At 42.0% G+C, this 25,460-nt stretch overlaps 1 protein-coding gene across 1 annotated transcript in view; it reads left to right on the top strand.

Moving 5' to 3' along the window:
• DYNC2LI1 (dynein cytoplasmic 2 light intermediate chain 1) overlaps positions 1-12,373 on the top strand; it is a gene marked incomplete at both ends in the record, with an annotated part of 53,007 nt that extends 40,634 nt beyond the window's left edge. The window contains 12 exons of the mRNA XM_080341462.1: positions 452-556; positions 1,276-1,432; positions 3,297-3,535; positions 3,949-4,081; positions 5,657-5,926; positions 7,800-7,965; positions 8,084-8,176; positions 9,006-9,205; positions 9,340-9,416; positions 10,798-11,065; positions 11,611-11,738; positions 12,236-12,373. Of these exons, the coding sequence (XP_080197588.1) occupies positions 452-556; positions 1,276-1,432; positions 3,297-3,535; positions 3,949-4,081; positions 5,657-5,926; positions 7,800-7,965; positions 8,084-8,176; positions 9,006-9,205; positions 9,340-9,416; positions 10,798-11,065; positions 11,611-11,738; positions 12,236-12,373 (1,974 nt within the window). The remainder of the gene's footprint in view (positions 1-451; positions 557-1,275; positions 1,433-3,296; positions 3,536-3,948; positions 4,082-5,656; positions 5,927-7,799; positions 7,966-8,083; positions 8,177-9,005; positions 9,206-9,339; positions 9,417-10,797; positions 11,066-11,610; positions 11,739-12,235) is intronic.
• Between the last annotated feature and the right edge of the window lie 13,087 nt (positions 12,374-25,460).

The following is a 25,460-nucleotide window of genomic DNA, read 5'->3' as shown; positions in this document are numbered from 1 at the left end:
TAACAAGTCCTTGTGGAATTCAATAATGGACATACTTCAGTGAACCTTAAATTTTAGCTGCCATAACTTATTAATTTCATATGCACCATCTTGATCCAGCAGACTAACATTGCTGAAGCAGGACATTTTTTCCTCAAAAATATAAATAGAGACCAATCTCTTTATAGTGGCATAAAACTTACCTCCCTTTTGAAAGTGATCCCATTTAAACTAAAAGCAAGTTGAAGAGCATAGCACAGCATGTTTGACCCTCACACATGCCACTAGAATAAAGTGTGTTTCACACTGATTAACAGATAACTCATTTCAAACCTTCAGACTTATGTAACTCATCAACAATACTGCTACATCCCATAAAATATATTTCTCTTTGTACTTCACCGTTTCTGAACTCAAATTTTAACAGCACTTTTGTAATTAACTGTTGTAATTAACCTAATAACTCTTCCAGACCAAGGCCCAGGATACAATTTTTTGCTCTGAAGAAGACAACAGTCTCTATTTCACGTACAGCGGAAAATCAAACATTCTTGAGGTCAAAGAACTCAACTACCAGGTAAAAGCCGTATTTTATAAACTTTCCTCCAGCAGAGAGCATAACCAGCATCACCTATTTCTATATGCGCGGCATTTTAAAAGCTAAATTTGAAGTTCACAACGCTAAGTTCTCATGACTGTTGCACAGTCAAATACAGAGAAGTTTTGTGAGCAGAGTCATGCAATATATCTGATCAATCTAGGGGATAAGACAGGAAAAAAGGTCTATTTCTAGGCTCTGTTTTTTCTCAGTCCTGAGCCGATTTATTCCTCTGAGGGCTGGGGCAGATGGACTTTCTGTACTGCTAGGGATGGCGGGGGCTCGTGTTGGCAAGAGTGAGTATGCAGAAAGAGACAAAGAGAGAATGACAAACAAGGGGAATTTCAGGGGATCAGTGAAATTTTTCTTCTCCCTTTGTGTCACCATGCCATCTGAAGTAATTTCACAATTTTCAGTTTTGTGTCATTTCAAATTATATTAAAATTTTAAAACATTTAAAATTTACAATAGCAATAAATTACCAAAGTAACAGAGTATAGAGTGAGCTCTAGTGATTAACAGAATAAGAAGCAAAGCATAAAAACCATATTTGGCTGTAAAAGAACTTTCTTCCGTATGGTTCTGAAGATTAACGTTATTTTAACATTTTATCTGTTTGTAACATTATAACTTTGAAGATATTTATTGCTATCTAGTTTATTGTGTTAATTGAAGAGACTCGTTTCTTTCTTTGTTAGGTTAACATGGCGTCCCAGATTCCGTGGTATGAAAACCTCATGCAGATGAAAATGCCCTGGAGCTGGAAATCAGATCCCGATTCTTATGTGTCAATAATCCAGAATCTGAATTTAAAAGTTCAAAGTGGTCAGATGCTAGCTGTTATAGGAAGTACTGGTAAGAGCAATCGAATTTCATTATTTGACCGACTCTCAGATAAAATGTACACACCCAAGGGCAACAATTTGCAGTCTTTTGATTGGCAAAATCTAGTTGAGAAACAACCATTGGAAATATGTTAGAAACACATTCTTTACGGTGTGTGAGGAAACAAGGAGTGATACTGGGGAAAAAAAATATTTCCAAATCCGCTTTTGTTATGACTTGTACATATTTGCTCTCTGTTTCCTGAGGTGTAGTGGGGTGGTGTTCTAACTGTGACCTGCGATCCCAGCTCTGCTGGACCTGGATCAGTTTCATGGCTTAGGTTCACAACAGGCCAATTGCAGATCTTACTGGGTAACATAGCTGACAAATGAGTCCAGACCCCATGCAAAGCCATAAGCAGGAATTTCCTTTGGATTTAAACAGTTCTAACAGGATATGATATCATATTTGGATTAATTAAGAGAAACTTACTGAGAAGAAAAGAAAGTTCCTCTTTAATTTGGCTTTAAACTGTGTCTCTTCTTTCTTACCTCTTTTTTTTTTTCTTTTTCATTTTCTGGTGGGTCCGGTTTAATCTTCTCCAGGGTGGTTAGTTGAGTCTAAGCCCATCTAGAGGGATGAGAAGTAGACATGTGACCTGTTAAAACTGAAGTAAAATGTACACATACTTTGGAGGTAAAAACCCCATGCTGTGTCTCCACCAAACAATTACACTAGGTTAGCTCAGTGATTCAGTGAAGATGCCTTACCTTGAAGGCAAGGCATATTTGCCAGAGAAGTTTTAACTTTGTTTCTACAAAAGAAGATTTTCTTCCCCATTTTCATGGGATTTTTTTTCTTAGCACATATTCTTAATGTAATTGAAGTTGTATCTTAAAGATTCTCCCAATAGTAAAACGAAAAGCTTGAGATGAAATAACTTACTGAGTTATAGATACAGCACCTTTGTAAGGTAACATACACTGAGCACAATCCCCTTTCAGCAAACTAGTCAAACTATTTTTAAAAGATGTTTATCATCTATTTCATCAAATGCCTTTGTGAAATGGATTAAACTGCTGATGGGTTTCACACTGTCAATGACAATCAATATGTCACTCTTAAATAGAGCAATACGTGGTTTACAGATGGATGGGTTCCTTCCTTAAAATGTATATATTAAGAAATAAGCGTGGAGTTAATCTTTCAACAGGGAGATTAGAAATAAATGACATCTAATCATAATAAGAGAGCTCTGTATGTTTACATACAGTATCATACAGCAAAAAGGAAAAATCCATTTGCTATTTAATTCCAAATCAGGTTTTGTTTTCATTGTTTTACTTTTCTTACCTCTGAGTATGAGCCAGCTTTTCTTAATTGACTTTTTCTCTTATTTAAGTCATAATAATTTTTATTTCCATCATGATTAAGATTCGTATTGTCTGTGTAATCAGTCAGTGCCTTAGTCATTCAGCTGCTCCAGCTGCCATTTCTGAATTCGCAGTTCCCTCTACCAAGCAAAGCTCTTGCCAAGCATTTAGTTGCCAGCCCTGCAGGCAGCACAGGATCCCATCTCTCACCTGTGTTACAGACATGAAAGAGAGGTAACAAGAGGACAAAGAGATGGTGCTTCTTGAGTTCATGGAGCTATCCTCAATGCCCAGCCACCCAGTTCTGCTGAGAAGTGACCAAGGTTAAAGCCACTTACTCCGTTCCAGAGGAGAGAGATTTGCTGAACAGGAGCTTGTAGTCGATATTTTCTTTCAAGCCCATTCTGTCTCTGTGGCTTTGGAAAAGCTTCAGGAAGGGGTGGGGAAAAGACGTTAAGGAACGAAAAATTTCAAAATGATCCCTTGGAAATTAATCTGATTTTCCATTTTTATTTTTCTAGCTGGTGGAAAGACATCCTTGCTTGACGTGATAACCTGCCGGGATCAGGGAGGCAAAATCAAGTCTGGTCAAGTCATGATCAATAACAAACCCAGCACTCCCCAGCTTGTTAAGAAATGCATAGCACACGTGCGGCAGGATGACCGATTGCTCCCCCACCTGACTGTCAGAGAAACACTATTGTTCGTTGCCAAACTGCGCCTTCCAAAGTATTTTTCGGACTCACAAAGGAAAAAAAGGGTAATTAAGCTGCTAGAAAAAAATAAAATTGTCAAAAATGTGTTTGACGGGAATTATCCAAGAGATCCTGTGTGTTTGGTGTCAGGACAGCTAATCTGGCATTTTTTAATGCAGATTATGAATTATAAACCTTTTTCTTCTTTCAAGATAGCAAACAGCTATTGCTCCAAATCTCAGAAAGAATGAAAATCTAGAGAAAGCATTAGAGGGGCTGAAAGAAGAACTGCTGATCACTGAGCCTTTTTGAATGTTATCTCTAAAAATCAAGATTTGTTTTCAAGTCTATCTTTATCAGACAGCACTGAAATACCCAGATGAATTTTAACCACCTTAATCATATTTTCAGCTTTATCTACACACAAATGTGCAAATAAACTCTTGCTTTATCTCTGTTATCCTTTGAATCCCCCCAGGTAGAAGATGTTATAGCAGAACTCCGCTTGTGTCAGTGTGCGAACACCAGGGTAGGGAACGAGTACCTCCGCGGCATTTCGGGAGGCGAGAGGCGGAGAGTGAGCATCGGTGTGCAGCTGCTCTGGAACCCAGGTCAGTAAAACCCCGACACCTTCCTTGTGCCCACCACAGAACACAGGGGAGATGAATGGGGCAGTAAATGAGGACAGGGGCAGTGACAGAGCTAGGCAGAGCCCCATGGGAGGCTTCACCCACCCCTCTTTAGAACCACTATCACACAGATGACTGAAAGTCACCTGAATTCACCTTGACAGCAGTGCTCTGGCTCATGCGTATCAGTACAAGGTTTGTTTTTTATCTTGTCACCTGCCACAAGTTACTTGGGAAGGCCCACACTAACATCGGGATTGTTTTACTTTCCTCCCACACAGCTCAATTATATGTGCAATGGTAACAGGGAAGGTCATTTTCTTGGCTGCATCATCAGTCCTTGCAGTCTTGTGCAACTCACTGACGTGACTGGCTCAAGCTGCAGGTGAACTAGAAATTTCCAATTGTCTTCAGCAGAAGCAAAACACAAGGCTAAATCTGCAGCTGATTTTGCAGGACTGAATCCCCTATCTGCTCATATCTATAGATAGATAGATAGATAGATAGATAGATAGATAGATAGATAGATACGTCAAAAACACTACTAATCTTGGCTGAGCCTCTTGTTGAGCAAGATTTCCCACTGGGAAATGGATCTGAGAATTTTTTGCTTGTATAAAGTTATAGTTTTGTAATTATGGGGAAAGCATAAGACTTTTTCTTCTAAGAAGTGATGGTCAGGAATAGATGTGCTGGCACTGAAGTTAAAAAATAATTAGTTTTAAGAAAAATAAATAAAGTTTTCTTTACATTTCAAATGTGTTACACTCTTCAGCACAGAAACCACGCCTGTGTACAGGCACTGCCTTGTGATGACTGAGGCCATTAAGTTCTACAACAACACAAACACTTCAAAGTAATAAAACACTTGCAAGTTTGTAACAACCAATTGCAAAAGAAACAAATTTAAAAAATCCAAATGCATGCATATCTCTTCATATTTATGTGCAAATGGGTGCAAAATAGAGCACAGGTTGGGAGAAAGAGGCACGATCTAAATGAATACTGTATGAGTATTTGCACATGAATAATGCAAGAGGTTTAAATACTTGAGCATTTAGGTTAAAATATTTCAGTAGGCAGGATACAAAACTAGTACTACTGTATTAATTAATATTTGTGTACCTGATATTAGTACAGGTAGTGCAAATCTGCAGAGAAGAATCTAAATCTGCACCCCAATGAAAAATAATTTCTTGTTTTCAGTGGGAGCAAGATAAGATTTAAAATAATTACTCCTGGTCATCGTGTCTGGTTAAGATAGGGGAAGAAATTGCCATTGTTGAATACTATGTGATGCTGGTATGAAATACACTTTGGACATGAAAAAAGGGGAAAAAAAAACGCCTGGACACATTCCTGTGTGATTTGTGTGGGTGAACCTGCTTTAGCATGTGGGTTGGTCTGGATGATCTCCAGAGGTCACTTCCAACCCCAGCTGTTCTGTGATTCTGTGAATATGTCCCTGAGATTTCATGCTCTAGCACCATTTGACTTACAACCTATTTTCCAAATCAAACATGCTGCTTTCTACAGCTAACTTATTGTCTTTGGCAGGAATACTCATACTTGATGAACCCACATCTGGACTGGACAGTTTTACTGCACATAACCTTGTGATAACATTATCCCGACTGGCCAGAGGAAACAGATTAGTTCTCCTTTCACTTCATCAGCCCCGATCAGATATCTTCCAACTGTTCGATTTAGTTCTTCTGATGACTTCTGGAGTCACTGTCTATTCTGGAACAGCTAGAGACATGGTCCAGTACTTCACAGAACTAGGCTATCCCTGCCCACAGTTCAGCAATCCTGCAGATTTCTATGGTTAGTATCAAGCACTGCCATAAAAAAAGGTTACTGGAAGTCATTCACTTTCTTAAGTATATCAGCTAACATTGATTTTTATTGACCATAACTGCCTTAGAAATGTCTTATAGCTGACTCAAATCAATACTGCAGCAAGTCCAGATTTTAATAAGATCCTTATTTGCCAGTATGGACAAAATCAATTTCAAATAATCCTCCTCCTAATCCTGCTAGGTGTCACAACTCTTCCACATGCTTAGCACACTTATTCCCACATTTTAGCTGGTTGAAACCTTTAGCCTCACTGAGAAAGACCGGGATAAACTGATCATTGCTTTCTGTAGCTAGTTCTCTGACTTTAAGATCAAGAAATGTGGGAAGCTAGTTTCCCAGGGTGAGGAATAATATATATCCAGTAACTGGGAAAGACGAGTCCTGCCCAACAGAGCATATTGAAAGGGAGAAAAACCAAACCCAGAACAGCAATCCTTTTATTCCTCTTCACAAAGTTAATTATATGGTTCCAAATCCATTCCTCTTCTGTTTTTTGCAACATGCAAAGGGAATCTGGTACTGTTAATCTAATGGCTGTACTTCCTTACCACAGAGTTCAGTTCCGGCCCTTACGTGTTTGCACTCAATTTGGCTGGAAAGCCTCGTACAGCCATGAACTTCCACACTCTGGAGGGACCTCCTCAGCTGTGCCAATGTGGCAGGCGGTGTCAGCTCATATCAGCTGAGCAGAGATAAACCAGAAATTAACCTTGGTGTCCAGCCCTACAAAAAGACCTTTGTCACCAGCACGGTTCAGAGCAGTTCTCTGCCTTGGGGCAAGCTCGCAGCACCCCCAGGTGGGAATGGAGAATATGAGGCAGTCCTGGGAAAACTTGTAGCTGCAGCCTGTGCTAAACACAAACTCCTGTGACAGGGAGGTGGGGAGGGACGAGAAAGGCACACGGAAGATCATTTAGCGGTATGAACAGAGTCAGTACGCGTAAGAAGAGAAGACAAATATGGCAGCAGGAAGGTGGAAATGGGATAGGATGATAGAGGATGCTACAGCATGAAGGAGCACCTGGTGGAAACGCACAAATGCTGGCTGTGTGTCTGATGGAGAAAAAGGAAACTACGGCAGAAGACAAGAGGGAGGGCAGGTTGCAGCTCATTTCTGAGGCACTCCTGCGGGAGAGTGGCTGAACAGAGATGATCAGCCCACCATAAGGAGTTACAAAATGTGAAGCAACAGTTCTCTTAGAAAGCATCTGCAAAATGTCAGGTATTGCCACTCTACACTGAAGGTCAGAATTGGAGAATACTACTGTAAGTTTAGATCTTTTTAGAAATAATTTTGTTAAGTAAAAAAATAACGCTAAGTCAACTATTGTTGCTGCTACTATGTTGTCCTCAGATAGTACTCTTCTTGGGCTTTCTCAGTATCAAGTAAAGTTTACAGCACCTCTGTAAGATACAAAAAAGGATAACTGTCATTTTGCAGATGCAGAAAAAACATGTGATTTAAGTAATGCAACAGACTGTCAATGCCTATATGCCAGGAGAGAAATTCAAACTGTTCATTCTCAGCACCCCTCTCAAGCCACTAATAATTTTTGAAAAATCTGACGTAGTTGTTTACAATATTATAATAATCAATTATGAAAGTGCTCAGTGATTAATTGAATGACTAAATAAGAAACATCTCCCAAGATAAAATACACTTTAACAATCTGTCCTTCTCTAATTACCTAAAGTAACTGATACACTTTTAACCATTGTAGCTTAATGCATGCACACAGGTTGTACTGTCTGTTCACAATGAAATCTCTGATTCTAAACCTATCCTAAAGTTACCACACCTGTAGAATATGGACTCATGTCAAATAATGTCTTGCAGTTGATCTAACCAGTATTGATAAACAGACTGCAGAGAAGGAGATGGAAAGCCAAAAAAGAGCAAATACTCTTGCCAACTTGTTCCTAGAAAAAGTCAAAGATTTCGATGATTTCTTATGGAAAGTTACCGAAAAAGACAATGTTCCAACCACATTCAGCAAGCAAAGGTAAAGAAAAGATTGTCGTATAGCAGATCTGGAATAATGGCAACAGCCTGTGCCGATTTCTTTATTTTTAACTTTTTTTTTTTTAAGTTTTTATTTTTGTCTCTTTTATTTTGGGCAGGTCCTTTGTAAATTCAGAAGAGGCAATCAACATGCCTTACCCTTCAAGTGATCAGTTACCAGGAGTCTTCAAGCAGTTCACTACGTTACTAAGGTAACCTCATTTCCAGCTTAAACAGTTACGCATCATGCCCATTTGTATTTTAAAGCATAAGGAAGGAGGACAAAATGAGAACCGAGTGCATGCTGAAAGTGCACAGTTAGTGCTAGGCCTGAGCACGCCGCGGAGCAGAGGTGTTGCCCCCTGAGCAGGACAGCAGACAGAGGGACAGCCCCACCATTCTGCCCCAGAGCTCCTTCCAGCCACAGCCACCTACAGCTCACAACAGTGTCAGGAGCTTCCAGGCTCAGGAACGCGCATCCCAGATTTGGGTACGGCCATCCCAATCTCCATGCCACAGCATGGTGACTCAACCCTCAGCAAGCCCATGGAGGGCTCAGGCGTTGCCATCCTCACACCTCTGCCTTGGATTTGAAGCCAGGATGCTTCACTGATCATACCCAGTACAGATGAGTGCTGCAGTTGGGTCTCATGCTTGTGTACTCAAAAGAAACATGATCAACTGGCTTGATACATGTAGACCATCACTACCAGTATCAGTTGTTGTTAGTATATGTCACAGGTCCTTAACAGAGAGATTTCTACAAATGAGGTAATTGCTTCTGCATCTCTGAAATCAAACCATCCCACCCCCAATACCTTCCTTCAAGCTTTCAGCATTTCAGACCTGAAATACTTGGGTGGCTACAGGCAGTAAATAGCTTTGATTAGTTAAAATCCTTAGATTAGAATCAGATAGCCCAAGTTCCATCCTACTCAAAGTCAGCAAGTTCTACAAATTGATATTAGCAGAGCAATATATCTGAAAATAACCGGCATTAGTAAGTACAATACCTTATGGTCAATGTTGCTGTTTTCCTAGTCGTCAAGTTTCCAATGACTTCAGAGATCTTTCAATGTTATTAATCCATGGATTTGAGGCCCTTTTCATGTCATTATTAATTGGATTTTTGTACTATGGCCATGAGAAACCCGGACTCTCTATTCGTGACACAACAGCATTGCTGTACATGATAGGTGCACTAATCCCATTCACAGTGATATTGGATGTTATTGCCAAATGTAAGTGTCAGTTTTCTTTTAAATCTTATAAGTAATCAAAATCAGAAAATTCCTAAATCAATTAAAAAAAAAAAAAATCACACTTCTTAATGCAACCCTAGGATGAAATCCATTTGTTTGTTTCAACCCCACAGGTCATTCAGAGCGAGCTATGCTTTATAATGACTTGGAAGATGGAATGTATTCTGTTAGCCCATACTTCTTTGCTAAGGTAATTGATTTTGCTGCCAGAAAATACACACAGATGACTTTAACACAAACAAAACATGTTGTATAAATGATCACGTTAATATCAGACGTTGTTCTTTTATGTCTGCCAGTTAAGGCTATCCTTCTTGCTTCCTTGGCACTAACGGATTAAACCTCACACTACTTTAGATCTGTTGCCATAAGTCATGGCTGAGATCTCACCCCAGATAAGCCAAAGAGTAACCTTTCACTGGGTTGTTTGGCTAAAATTTGAGAATTCTCAAACTCGGATTTGGGGGGTTCAGACAGCTATACATACCTGCACGTTTCATTAGCTGAAGCATCTTTGAAAGCTGATTATGTGTTAATCTGTAAAAAAAACCATTCATACTAAATGCTAAAGCAAAGGTAAAACAGAAATGACAAAGTGCTAACTGTGACATTTCCAGTAGTTGTTTGGACCTGTCCAGGTCAGAGACAAACAACTGTACTACGTGCATTAAGAGCCCAGGTTTCTGGAAATGAATTAGAAATTTTAAAAAATTACATTCTCTTTTATTTTACAGCGGTTTAGAATCATCCCTTCTTTGTGATGTTGCCACTGTTAGATGAGTTCTGCCTGCCATGGCATCTGTAATTTAGGTTTCCATTTCTGCACAAGATTTTAAATGCTTATTAGTGGTTGCCAGAGAAAAATATTCTTTGCATTGTGTCACAGAGATTGCACATTATTCATAGAGAAATCGAAGTACTTTGTTACAACCTTAGTATTAGAGGATAGTAGCAACCCTCTTCAGAAGAAATAATCATAATACTCTCTATACGTATATTTAGACATTTGAGAAAATCTCAAGAATGTTTTTGTTTTACAATGAGTTAAGTAGTTACTAACTGGACTGCCTCTGGGACAAAGTGAGGAAGTGACCAATAGCCAAATTTATCTCGAGTTTGGTCTCACACTTGGTTCAACCCAATTTGGACAAAACATACAGTTGTGATGAGCCAGTGACAGTATCACTCTTATCAAGCACACCAGTTCTCAGAGAAAGTGTCTTCAACTCTTAGAAACTGCCAAAATTGTAACTGAAAAAAAAAAGAAAAAAGAGAAAAGACAACTAATCTGTAACAAGAATCCTCTCCATTTAAAAATTAGCTTAGGAATTGTTACAATTGGAGAAAAAAATAGTGAGGATTTTAATTTTTGTTGCAGATTGTTTTTGTGTGTCACTGACATCACCTGGCAGGGAGGTGATTGCATCCTCAGGGAGCATTTCCTGTAGTTCTTATAAACAGTCCATAAATGCATTGAGGTGCATCTCTGATGGTTCCCTAATTTGATTTTGATTTGCATTTGACTTATTCACTCTCTCTTGTTTGTTTGTTTGTTTCCCCTTCCTGAACAGGTTTTGGGGGAGCTCCCAGAGCACTGTGCTTTTGTTATAATTTACGGGTTTCCCATCTACTGGCTGGCAAACCTCGTTCCCAAGCCAGAACACTTCCTGCTGAACTTCCTCTCGGTGTGGCTGGCTGTGTACAGTGCCCGCACAATGGCACTTTGGATGGCAGCGCTGCTGCCGACGCTGCAGCTCTCGGCCTTCCTTGGCAACGTCCTCTTCACATCCTTCTACTTGAGTGGTGGCTTTGTGATAAGCCTGAAAAACCTCTGGACAGGTAAGATGAAGCTCCCACCACCCCTCCACAGCAAAACATCAATGGCTTTCATCAGCAACTGGTGGCTGGGAGGCTGAGTGAGTCTGGTGTGTGTAAACTGAGATTTATTCCTACCTTTGCAATTATCTTCTTGAGTGGTGATGGTGGAGTCAGATCATTCATTTTATATCAGTTTCTCCATCTGAAAATGAGGTAAGAATAGGCTTGGTCAAAAAAGCACTAGTGAAAGGCTCAATTCTTAAAAGTTGCTAGATTTTTCAGTAAAAAAATTATATCTGGTAGATGAACGTTGAGCTCCAGTGAGACTTAGTTGGTAGAAATTTGATAGAGATGGGTATTAGCACTCTCCTAATTTTCCATCTCCATGTAATAATACAAGGTACATTTATGCTTTCGTCCAATAAAAAATTATTATATGGTTGCAGCCTCTCATTGCCAAGAAATTAGACAAACCTGCTGTATTTGGCAGCAACACAGCAGTTTTGAGGTCCCAAGTAAGTTTTCTGTATGTATACCAATTTCTTTCTTTCTGCTATTTTTTCCAGTTCCATTTTGGATTTCCAAAATCTCTTTCCTCAGATGGAACTTTCAAAGCATGGTGCAAATTCAGTTCAACGACATCACATATTACATGACCATTGGAAACACTACATTTCAAATACCGGGGAAACTTGTAAGTCACTAACAAACGCGTTATAAACGTTTGAGAACTAATTAGAATGATATCTATATGCCCATCATATTTAAGTAGATGCTGTAGGTTTCAAATTTGGCAAGCACTAAATCAATATGTGAAGTTGCTTAGCAGTTGGTACGTTTTAAATTTGACCCTGCAGCAGTCGCTCCTTTCATATCTTTCTTCTTAGTGGAAGAGAAAAACTAAAGAAAGAAAACATAAGGAAAAAAGGGCAACTGTTTTCTGCACAAGCCCTGAGTATGTGCTTGCTGCAGTTGTTCAGGAGCAAAGCTATATTCCTCCAACACGCTGCACTCCCTGGACATCGTGACATAGTGCAGCTGTAACCAGCTTTCAAACCACCTCTGAGAAGTCACATCCAGCTGGAAACCAAGGGCAGAGACCACAGGGGCCAGGGAAGTTCACACGTAAAACACACTTCAGCGTGGAAAATTTCGTCTCCGCTGCTAATTTTGCGTTACGTACGGTTGCAGGTGATCCAGTCTCTGGACCTGGACTCCCACCCTCTCTACATCAGCTACCTCGTCCTCGTCGCCATCGTGTGCAGCTTCCTCCTCTTGTACTACTTGTCCTTGCGGTTCATCAAGCAGAAATCACACCAAGACTGGTAGCGGCAAAGCACGCAGAGGGGACAGCAGGTCACCGAGAGCCTTGCGAGGAGAGAGGGAAGACTCGGGAGCTGATTTTGGGTGCCCCCCGCAGCCGCGCAGGGGCGAGCACCGGGTGCGGCGGCCCGGCCGCCACGGGATGGCAGCAGAACCCCAGCAGTGGGGAGGCACAACCTGCAGCAGCCTGGGACCGGGCTTGGGGGGGTTAGGTTTTATATTTTGGTGCGCTTTGGGTTTGGTTTTTTTTCTTTGACATAGTTTTTTTGACAAGACTTCTATGAGTTCGCCACACCTTGAAACATTCTGAGCAAAGGGCCGGTGACTGAAAATGACCCGTCTCCACTTTGCAATAACTGAGGATTCAGTCCGTGGTGCTCGAACGTACAGCGATTGCGTAGTCAGTTCTGAGAGCATGGAGCTCAGCACACAGAAAACATTGCTTCCTGTAGCATATGTGACATTCAGCACCCATAAAAACACTGTGGAGGTAAGAAACCCAGAAGACTTCACTGATGCTTCGGTTGAATATGCAAGGACAGAAAACACAACTGTTAACCGTTCTGTGCTGTTTCTACTTGCCTATGTGTTTATACGTTTCACCCTAGTGTTCCAATTAGATGCCAGTGATGCCCCAAATGGCTATTTTCTCACTGTACAGATGATTTCTTATAAGGGATAATTTTATCTCACCTTCTTGGATTTATTTCTACAGTATAAATACACATCAATTGACTGTTATTAATCACATCTTTCTCCCTGGCAATACAAATCACAGCAGCTTGCCAAGTTTGACTCCTAAGATTCTCAGGTAGAAAATAGCAACCTGCCCCTCCAGTAATTAAAAATCTAATGACGTAAATCTATTAAACGCTTGTAATTGTGCACCTAGTTATGCTCAGTGATAAGACACAAATGCTCAGAAAACAAGTAACAGTAAATAAATGGCTGTAATTCACACACAGTCATGGTAAGTGCACGTGTGAATTAGGTGCACAGTTGTTGAGAACATTTTATAAAATTAGGTTGCTTGATTTGGATACATATCTCTGAGCTTATAACTAGAGACCCAAAGCATATTGTTTACTTTCATTTACATGTTTGCACACAGTGGAAAACTCCCAGTGTAATTGGCAATAATGCCCTGGATACTGTTATGTAAATCCCTTTTTAAAAGAAATAAGAATGAAAGAACATCAGTATTTGATTATTCCATTTGGCAATTAGGACTGCCACATTACTTTCCACTGGTTCCATGTGATAATAACTTCCCAGGAAGACTCTAGTCTAAAGATGTTAAGCAGGTCTGATAAAATAACAGCTTCAGCACCAGGCAGCAGTAGGAATGCAAAACACTCCAAGGTTCTTCTAAGGTGAATTTTACCATTTCTTTCTGGTTCTGTTGTATTTGATTTCAAAAAAAAACCTCTTGAACTGATACTAGTGCCATTTTGAAATGATCAGATTTTCATTGCCTTTTAATGGCAAAGCCAATTCTTTCAGTCCAATTCAGCATCATTAAATTGTCAGAATAGTGGCTTCCTGTTTGATTCTTAATTATTCCTTTTTATTATATTTAAGACATTTAATTTTTTTTAAAGTGGTTTACTCTTCTTTGTAATGATCTGTTGTGATTAGAATCTCTTTTATATTACACTGAAGTTTTAAGGGTATATATTGGTACTTCTAGTCTAAACCTCTACTTTCAAGGTATTTAGAGGATTAAATTCTAGGCTGACTCTCTGTTGTGAATTTACTTTGATGTTTAATAAAAAAAAAAGGAGAGACTCAATGGGAGAAATAAAAGACATAAGGGACAGCTCTGAATTTTAGGGGCATATTGTCATGCACAGAAATCTTCAGGCATCTGGATAAGAATATACCATAGCCATGACTTTGAATTTCCTTCCTTTTGTGATATTAGTCAGGCTGCTGACATTACTTAAACAGCCTTTTTTAATTTAAAATTCCACCCTCTTAACATTATGCAGCAGGACCAAACGGTGTGAGTGTTTCAGAGGTGGTGTTATGACAAGGCTAGATGTATACATAATGGGGACTTGAGCGGTGAGCCGGGGAACAGGCATCCTATGGAGTGTAGGAAGAGCTATCATAGGATGTGGCCAGGCCTGTGTTTACACAGAAAAAGCTCATATTCTATATACCACAATTACATTAGCACACTGCCTATGATCATATCTTGTTTCCTTGATGCCTAGAGATGGGGAATATAGGCTGTGATTATTGCTACAGGCTTTAGCAATAAGAAGATGGGAGCCTTGAAACACCAGCAATTAGCGTTCGTGCCTAACAATAGCGTGCCGTGGGGCTGTGTACGGAGAAAAGCGCGGGGAAGAGTGGGTGGATGACACACAACCTGCCCCACTCGCACTACTAGGAGCTGAAAAACGGTACCGGTTCAGATGGAATGATGCACCCTTACGCCAGCAAAGATCACGCTGTGTGCTTTGGCTTCTGCGTTCCTGTCCTGCTTTGTGTTAGTTGTGTGTGGGCAAAGTTTCACACTTCCACGGTGGACCTGCTGCTGCTGCAAAAATGAGTGGATAGTGAGGGAACAGAAGTCTTCCCAGGAGCTCTAACCAAGGATAAATGTCATAGTTTACTTTCAGCACGGCTTTGCTTTCCAAATTTCAGAGTAGCCATTCCTTTTCCTTGGACTCCCCTGTGTCAGCAGCAGCTTGGTGTGCCCTCCTGCCTGTGCTGCCTCGATCAGTATAACCAAAGCTAGAACCGCGGCTTGCACGCAGAGACACTGCACAAAACTCATCACACCGTCCATCCCAGACACGACAACGTTCATTCAGCTTGTTCCAGCGTGAAGCACTGTGGTGAGGCAGAGCTGCCGTGCAGCAGAGCACCGCCCGCTCGTTCCCACAATGCCGCCATCCCCAGGATTCACCTACTGCCGTCTCTGCCCTCCTGATTCCGCCCTGGCCAGGTTCAGAAAAGATCTCAGCATCCCTAGGGCACGGTCCCTGCTACCGTGGGCAACCACGTCAATGCACAACTGGTTTTGAAGGGGCACCACGTTGAATCGGTTGCAGAGTTCCCAGGTTGTCTCGCCCAACCGCTATGTGAACCGCCTGGTGCACAACCTGGCTGCACCGGGCTCTGGGGTTCCGTTCTGCACACACATCGAGTTTGGGACGGGAACGTCAAATACAACCAGTGACAATATTTGGCAGGAAAATTCATCAAATACAGAATAAGCAAAATCTGTACTGGCTACACGGATACTAAAAAAATAAAGCAGTGTGTGGACAACAGAACTGTATGCTGTTATAACAGCTCTACATACTAGAGGTGTTGTCTCATCTCTAAAGAAACAGATATGACATTTTTTTCTTAATTACTGAAAGTATTTCCTCCAGGGAGAGGTGGGAAGTTCTTCCCCAACCTCCACTCCAAGTTGATACAGTCCCTCCACTTGGTAAAAGAGACAAACCTTTTTAGCACTGGAAAACAGATTATAGAAACACTGCTTTGCATATTGGCTTGTGGGTAGTGGCAGCCCTCCAAAATACTTCTAACTCGTCGTTTGGAAAGGACTAGCTTTCACTCTGGCTAAGATAAATTAATAAGTAGCTGCTTGAACTTTCATCCCATATTTGTTCATTGCAAAACGCATTCAAAAATGCTAAATCAGTAACAAGTATTGATAGCCATCCCTTTTAATTAAAAAACTCCATGAAATTCCTTTAAAAGAAAAAAGGAAAAAATCACAGACAATATGCTACACAAGGAAACTCTACGGTTAAGAAATTTCAGGTGCTGGTATGTCCACTTGTACCAAAAATAACAAAGCTTTTGGGTTTTAGCCACAAAGATTAATTTTAATGGCAGTAGACAAGAAACAGTGTATGTGGAACTCGGTGACATGGTGCTTTTTTGAATACTCTGAGAGCCAAGACAAGCCCTTCATATGTTAGCAGCTATTAATTAAGGCAACAATGTTTAAGCAGTGGGTTGAGGTAATTTTAAAACTGCTTAACCCTTTTAAGAACTGATGAGCTTTAAAAAGCATATACATACATAGCATGCGTGTGTTCATATTAATATGTGTATCTGCATGAATAGGTTACATATATATGTGATACACACTCAACTATAATGCCTATGTAGCTCAATTTTATTTTTTTTTCCCAGGGAATATTTAAAAAGCAATTTAGATCCACAATTTATAAAAGTGCTGTTGCCAATTTATACAATTAGTTATAAAACTGTTTGTTGATGTTTATTTTGTCATTAAGTCAAACTTATGGTTATTTTGAATTGCAAATTTTCTTGGCATTATTTTGCTTTCATGGTCACAATTTGATACTTTTCAATGCTTCCAGTGCTAAGAAATTGCAACTTAACAGACCCCCTCAACCTTCACGGCTCCAGAACCAGCATCTCCCATCAAACACCACATTGGATCTTTTGCTCCTTTTTAAGGCTCTAATCAGATTTTGATAAGATTCCTGGCAAATCTCAGTCCTGTTTCTGCCTCACTTTAATTTTTCATGTTTAACAAGTGGGTTTAGAGGCTTAAATGTTACAGCATTGCCCAGAACTTGCACAGTGAGTAAATAATGCCACCTCCCTCAAAAATAATCCGTATTTTGTACACAAGCACATGAGCCCACGAGACAGTCAGCTACTATGTCAGTACTGAATTTTCAAGCAAACGCAGAGTAACTGGAAATCCATGAACGTTCACAAATAGCCGAACCCAAAACCTACAGAGCTTTGTGGTGACACGTAACCGCGCTACTTAACACTTAACATCGTCATTCTGCAAGACAGTACCTTTGCTCACTTTCAATTACTGTGGGAAGAGTTTAGAAAACAACATCGGACACTTTAACAGATAAAACAGACTTCAAGATCACTGGGAAAGAAGGAAAATAAAGAAGTAGCCCCTCTGCTAGGCCAGTCCAGCCTACACCAGCAGCTCCTCCCTAACACAAGTAAACATCTTCCTTCTGGTGATGTGAGTCATGATGCTGAGAAGAGCGCCCTGAAAGAATCAAGTATTATCTTAATGATTGCTTTTCAAACAACACCGAAATCTTCCACTAGTCCTAGTTAAAAATAGCTAATCACCTTGTGGCAGTGCTTCAAATAACTGTAGACACATGCAAAGCCAAAACATTGAGTTTCAAACCGGGCAACACCAAAGCGTGCTGGACAAACTGAAAATGTTGAAAACCAGGACATGTGCTGCCCTAATGAGCTGCCCCCAGCTGCAAGATGTCACCTCACACAAGCCAGTCACCGGATTTCCAGGTGGGTAGAGTTGGAGGTCAAACCTGCTGATGACACCAAGCTGTGAGGAGTGGCTGACACGCCAGAAGGCTGTGCTGCCATCCAGAGACATGGACAGGCTGGAGAGTTGGGCGGGGAAAAATTTAATGAAATATAACAAGGGCAAGTGTAGAATCTCACATCTGGGCAGGAACAACCCCAGGTTCCAGTATAAGTTGTGGAACAACTTATAAAAGAACAGCATAGGGGAAAGGGACCTGGGGGCCCTGGTGAACAGCAGGATGACCATGAGCCAGCACTGTGCCCTTGTGGCCAGGAAGCCAATGGTACCTGGGGTGGATTAGAAGGGGGGTGGTTAGTAGGTTAAGAGAGGTTCTCCTTCCCCTTTACTCTGCCCTGGTGAGACCACACCTGGAATATTTTGTCCAGTTCTGGGCCCCTCAGTTCCAGAAGGACAGGGAACTGCTGGAGAGAGTCCAGCACAGGGCAACAAAGATGATGAAGGGAGTGGAGCATCTCCCTTATGAGGAAAGGCTGAGGGAGCTGGGGCTCTTTAGCTTGGAGAAGAGGAGACTGAGGGGTGACCTCATTAATGTTTATAAATATGTAAAGGGTGAGTGTCAGGAGGATGGAGCCAGGCTCTTCTCGGTGACAACCAATGGTAAGACAAGGGGTAATGGGTTCAAACTGGAACACAAGAGGTTCCACTTAAATATGAGAAGAAACTTCTTCTCAGTGAGGGTAACAGACACTGGAACAGGCTGCCCAGGGGGGTTGTGGAGTCTCCTTCTCTGGAGACATTCCAAACCTGTCTGGACACCTTCCTGTGTAACCTCATCTGGGTGTTCCTGCTCCGGCAGGGGGATTGGACTAGATGATCTTTTGAGGTCCCTTCCAATCCCTGACATTCTGTGATTCTGTGTGATTCTGGGGTAGCCATCACCCCAAGAGACTCCAACCCCTGCTGAGAAAGGCAGAGACCCAACAACTGTTTCTTTGCTGTTTTGGTATTCCCTTAACACAATAATTTAATAAAACATTTTGCCTTGCAATCCTTAGTGATACAGGCATGAGTAGCCACCCCCTACGGAGCTGCTGGGTCACTTCAGGCCAGCAAGAACGGTGAAGAAGCCAACACCATCCCACCACATCCGCAGAAATTCTGCACAGGGTGGCTCTGGCTGTTCACACCACACGCTGCATTCCCCACCTTCCCCCTGCACCCACAGCTACTAATAATCATGCAAAACAACCCCATTTTGGCCAAGTATCATTGTTACCTAGAAGAGCGCACTGTCTGATTATAGCAGAGCTCAGCACCGCCTTGGACACACTTGCTTTGGGTTGGTCCCTTGTAAGAGCAAGACAAAAGAAAGGTGAATGAATAATTTCAGCTTTATACACTTCATAAGGAATTTCTCAGTGCTTTTGTATTACAAAAATCACCTTGCAGCTTTGTAGTATGTTCAGTGCCAGGCGCACGATAAATTTCCCCTGGAAAAAACTCTTGTATATGAGTGACAATAATAAAGCCACAAATTACCGTAATTTTATGCCCCCTGCAGCTAGTGGTATAAAACATACTTTTCAGCCTTGTTTTTACTTGCTGAATTTAGACAAATTTATAATGTTATTGATGACAGTGAGAAAGACACTCAAATGCCGAAATTGTATTCCTGGGTATAAAAACAATTGTGGCACAATATTTCATACGTACTATAGATGATGGAAAATACGGTTGTCATTAAGACTATAAAAAAAGATAAAAAATGGTGGTTTTAAAAAATTTTATAAATGAACTTAACTTTCTCTCTCTATATATATATTTAGCTACCACACTAGAAAAGGGTTTTTTCCCCTCTATGGAATGCCGAACAGTTAACCAGGTGTGACACATGATATTACCAGCCCTCTCACTTTGAACATGAATGTTTGAAATACGGGCTGAGTCAACAAAATCACGAAGGAAAGCAAAAACCTTGTTTAAGCAAAGCCTATGGATATATGACTCCTAATGGATTTTCCAATGAACATACACTTTCTATCATATTTCCAATACTTAGAGTATAATTTCATATACAAAGGGTTCCAAAGACCCTAAAAACGGACAACTGCTGGAGATGATCAGATTCACACTTGGCACCACCTGAGGGAACAGAAGGGAACTCTGCAAATAACAGGGGTGATCCCTTGTTTTATTTTTTGTTTAAGCAAGCAAGTGTTCCAGAGTACGGCCAGGGGGCAGGCTCGGCAACCAAGCACAGTCACTGTGGTGGGAGCCTCACCTCAGGCTGAAGCTTCAGCGTCAGAACAGGCAATGAAATTGTAACAGCTCCAATGCTAAACACTGTCTCGTATTTACACTCATCTTTAGAACCATCCTCAGTTTCACTGATGACACAGTTGTTCCTACAGCTGCTTTCGAACTTGAGAAATGTGAGGTTTAAGGGGCTACTGCTGTAACAAATTTCCCTGGGGATTTCTGGCACATGAAGATGCTCCTGTTTCTTCAGTTACCCAGTTGGAATTACAGGACTAGTCCCACCTTGGGAAGGCATGAGAGGACCAGGCTTGGCTTAGCAGCTCTGGTCAGTCCTCCACAGCCTCTTCCTCCATTGAGTTGGGTTTAGCAACCAACTCAAGCTCAGCAGCCCTTGCTGCTGCCACTGCTTTCTTCTCCCGTCAACCCCGAGGAGAAGTGGTTGAGGAGAAGAGAGTGGGAGCCATGAGAAAAGCAAAGACCCACAGTGGCGTGCCATCGACCCCAGCTGCCAGCCAGCTCGGGGCTGCTCCTTTCCCTCACGGTCACTCACTCCAGACCCAATCATGCCTAAGGCGTCACGCTGAAGCTGCCAGCTCTGTCTTCTTATGGCCACCCACAATACCAACTCTCATCCTTCCCACCTAGGTATTTTCCCAGCACTTCTTACCCCTTCAGAGATCCTCTGCGGTGATCCTGTGTTTTGACAACCACCTTTCGTAGCCCCGTTCCTATAAATAAAAATCTCAGCATCCAGCAAAATGGCCTTTCAGAGCCCTTTTCAACAACTTCGAAGGAAGTCAGCCTGGCCAGCGTCGTCCTGTCCACAACCTCGGACTTACCTCCAGCCCAAACTATTTTCTGTTTAAAAGTCCACCCTCCTCTCCTGAAGATTTACGTCCACTATCTACAACTCTTCCCATAACTCCATTTTCAGATTTGCCCTGGTCTCGCAGACTATGCAAAGAACAGCAAAAGCAAACTACTTGCAAAACCAAGAAAAGAACTGGCTGCTGGTTTTCAGGACTCATCACTTTCACTGTCAGACACTGAGGTTCGTTGCTTTCTGAACCCTGAGTTCACCGGCACTTACAGCTGAGTGAAATAACTACAAGAGACACAGAACTACAAAGAGGTTTGGAGCTGCTGCTGCAGACAACAGCAATTCTATAGAAATGACTGCTTTATCACGGTGTTATAAGGGTAATCACATGCGAAATTGCGAAGCATTAGCAAATTGCAATTTAGAGGTTTAAAAGTATAAGAGAAAAGCCCTGCATTAACAGTTTTACCTAAAAGTAGATCAATGTGGAACGCCCATCTATGGTAGGCACTGCGTAAGACAGTTCCTATTATCTCATGTTCTTAATTACAGGAAACAGTAGAGAAAACTCAATCCTCAAACTTCCATATTTGCTCTTATTTCCATACCTAATGGGAAACCCAGAACTTTGCTCCTGTGGCTGATGATCTGCAGACTCATACTCCCAAAAGATGCCCTTGGATTACAGTCTCAGTTGGAGCCGCTAACATAAAGGATATTGGGTTTCTTCTGATTATTGACTTACAGAAGTACCGGCAAGCCACCAGAGGCTGCAGCCATTCTAAGAATATCTTTTTGCCGTTGAGTTTACACAGAAATTATGAGAAGAAATTTCAAGAAATGCAGAGAAATCTTTGCTAAAAAAGACTAAACTCAATGACAGTCTCAGCTTTTTCTTACATGCTCACTCGTTCCATCTTTATATACTGGTGCAACAATATACTGGTGCAGGAAATTGGACATTCCTTCTAGATGCTGACAGATTTTTCACATTGAACAGCAAATCCTCCTGGTCACACATCCATCACTTCTGTCACTTCCTACTCCGCAGTGTTCCTGGAGAGTCTGGAGGCATCGCACCTTTGAGAAAAGCAGTAAATACAGGAGTATTCTGGTGAGCACGTTTCCACTCTATTTCTGTCAATACGGGCACTCGTGATCCTACCTTTACTGTTATGATCCTTCCTTGTTACTGTAAACTGCAGCTGGAATCCTGCTGACTCAGGCATCCAATCTATAAAAACCTTCTGAGCTGTCACTGCCAAAGGCACGATCCATTCAGCTACTCCATTTTCAACAGTGGGTACATATTAAGAAAGTCTAAAGACAGTTACTAACCTACCAAGCTACATTTCTTGCTATAGAAAAGGGTCTCTGGAGACAATGAGTTGAACGAACTATTTTGGTAGGTAAGGATAGAACTACAGCATGTAATTATCATGCTGTGAAATGACTATATTGGTAGTTAACAAGGAAACTTTTCCCATATTGAGCTCAAAAACCAAAAAGCACCCTCCTCCTGCCCCCACCTCAAGAGGAGTGGGGGGGAAAAGAGGCGAGTCCATAATGTGGCACAGGGCACAGAAGTGAGATGAAGTCATCTCAATTCAAGCAGCAAGCTTTTTCCAGTCCTCTCAACCCCAATCAAGATGCACTATTATGCAAACACATACACGCTCACACAATTTGCTTTTTACGGTAACGTGTCAGGTCATCTCATGTCAGCACACTCTCAGCCTCCCACGGAGGCCTCTGGAAAAGCGCACTCCTGTCTCACAGACATGGCACCTGCTCTGGGTCTTGCACAATCCCACTTATCCACTAGCTGGTGGCAAATAATTATTTTCTGCTTTAAAGGGGTAAGTGCTATGGTCAGTATGACAGAGCACGTTTGGTATCCGGACTAATAAATCACCGTGACAAGATTGCAAGACTGCCATTCTGCATTTTGTCACCTTACAGGGTTTTGTTTTTTGAATATAAAGAAAAAAAGAATAACGAAACTGCCTACCCATTTGGTGAAAAACCGCTAACCTTCTAAACCACATTTTTCTTCATGCTTGAAATAACCAAGTCTCAGCACACCAATGCACAAGAAATATTATCATTTCAAGCGTGTTCTAGAAGAGCCGGCACAAATGCCGATTCTGCAAAACCTTCCCAGTATAACCTTATTTCAGATTGAGATGATTGTGTCCCAGAGTGGCACAAATCCCTCACTGTCCCACATTTTAAAGACAGGAGAGACTGCACTCTGTGTAATCATTCCTTAATTGTACAGGAAACATTTACTGGAACAGAAAATCAGAAATATTCCAACAGCAGCCTTTCCCTGTCCTTAGAATAATCTCTGTTCCCTCATCTCTGCCACAAGGCTCCACGGGCCAGGGCTATCGCAACGCGGCTCCAAGCGGTCAGCGAGCACCTTCACCCATTACCCGCCTCTGCAGCCACAAAACCCTGGCACCGCTGGGTCTCCCGATCCTGCAGTGCCTCACTGATTATAGTTACTGCCTCAGCAACCGCCTCCTTCAGCCCGTAGCTTTCCATGAGGTCATTCGATGTCAGAGCTGAAAAGAATTTATGTTCTTCAGTTACGGGCTATCAAATTTACTTTCCGTTCCCACAACTACAACTATGAAATAATAGGACGTTAGTTAATGAAATATAACAAGGGCAAGTGTAGAGCCTTGCATCTGGGGAGGAACAACCCCAGGTTCCAGTATAAGTTGGGGAACGACCTGTTAGAGAGCAGCATAAGGGGAAAGGGACCTGGGGGTCCTGGGGACAGCAGGATGACCACAAGCCAGCACTGTGCCCTTGTGGCCAGGAAGGCCAATGGTACCTGGGGTGTATTAGAAGGGGAGTGGTTAGTAGATCGAGAGAGGTTCTCCTCCCTCTACTTTGCCCTGGTGAGACCACATCTGGAATATTGTGTCCAGTTCTGGGCCCCTCAGTTCCCCAAGGACAGGGAACTGCTGGAGAGAGTCCAGCGCAGGGCAATAAAGATGATGAAGGGAGTGGAGCATCTCCCTTATGAGGAAAGGCTGAGGGAGCTGGGGCTCTTTAGCTTGGAGAAGAGGAGACTGAGGGGTGATCTCATTAATGTTTATAAATATGTAAAGGGTGAGTGTCAGGAGGATGGAGCCAGGCTCTTCTCGGTGACAACCAATGATAACACAACATGTAATGGGTTCAAACTGGAACACAAGAGGTTCCACTTAAATATGAGAAGAAACTTGTTCTCAGTGTAACAGACACTGGAACAGGCTGCCCAGGGGGGTTGTGGAGTCTCCTTCTCTGGAGACATTCCAAACCCGCCTGGACACATTCCTGTGTAACCTCATCTGGGTGTTCCTGCTCCAGCAGGGGGATTGGACTGGATGACCTTTTGAGGTCCCTTCCAATCCCTGACATTCTGTGATTCCCTTACAGTTCAAGCCACATTAGAAGAAAAGCGCGTAGATGCTGACTAGTACTAATCCCGCACAGCCGGAGCTCCGGCGTGGGCAGCAGCAGCAGCAGGCAGCCACGCACCTGAATGCAGCACTGAGCGCTGCTTTTGTGCCTTGGAAGGCAGCAGCAGCAACCACAACCTGTCAGCGTTCACAGCACAGACTAATGATGGATGCAGCGCCTGACAGTCACCTGGTCCACAGACACAAGATACTCATAGAATCATTTTGTTTGGAAGAGACCCTCAAGGTCATTGAGTCCAGCCATTAACCTAACACTGGCACTAAACCATGTCCCTAAGAACCTCATCTCTGTGTCTGTTAAACCTCTCCAGGGATGGTGACTCCACCACTTCCCTGGGCAGCCTGTTCTAGTGCTTGACAACCCTTTTCCATGAAGAAATTTTTCCTAATATCCAATCTAAACCTTCCCTGGTGCGTCTTCCTTGTCAAAATTCAGCTCTACAGAACCAACCTCCTCCGCGATGACCTGGTGTTTGCTTCCAGTGATATTCCCTGCCCTGCCCTACTCGCCAGCTTAGCTCAACAAGCAAACAGGCCCACAGGCTCTGGTTACGTTCCGATGTGACTCCACGCACTGGAACACTGCTACCGCTGTGAGACATTCATGAGATGACCTCTAAAAACAAGAGCTGTGGCACTAGAGAAAGGGTTGCCAACTAGTTGACACAGTCTTCAATTATGCTGCTATTACACTGAAACACATGTAATGTAGCTGTAGCTTTAGAAAAAAAAGAAACACCTCCATTTGCAAAATGAAATGAACTGAGCGCTGCCCAGGCTTGCTTTCAGATAGGGCACACAACCATTAAGCCAATAAATGAAATTTCAAATGTTAATGCCTTATCTTGACAGCCCAGGAACAAAGGGTGCCAGACGCTCAGGGCCACGTAGGTGCAGCGTGTTGATTCTAGGCTCATGAAATACTGAAGGTCACCATAAAAATCACACCACCAACAGACCAGACATGGTTAGAATTCATATGGTTGGTTTGGAAAACAAAACTTACCGCTCTCCTCAGCTCCTCTTTAGTTATCTCATTTGTTTGAGTACAGCAGGAAATTTCTGTGTATTTGTAGATATACTAGGTAGTTAATGAATTGGAAATTTTACTTTAAAAATTTAGGTCTCAATTTCTTCCTAACTTTGACACATTGAGATTACTGTACAAGTCTAAAGATTTCACCAAAACCTTGTGTGCACACATGAGGTTTTAACTACCAGAGTGTTGCCTATGTGGGAAAACCTAAGAAAGATAAAGTT

Source organism: Nesoenas mayeri (assembly GCF_963082525.1).
Source record: "Nesoenas mayeri genome assembly, chromosome: 3".
Classification (NCBI taxonomy): domain Eukaryota; kingdom Metazoa; phylum Chordata; class Aves; order Columbiformes; family Columbidae; genus Nesoenas; species Nesoenas mayeri.
Note: the sequence above shows the minus strand (reverse complement) of the source record. Positions and strands in the feature narration are given on the sequence as shown.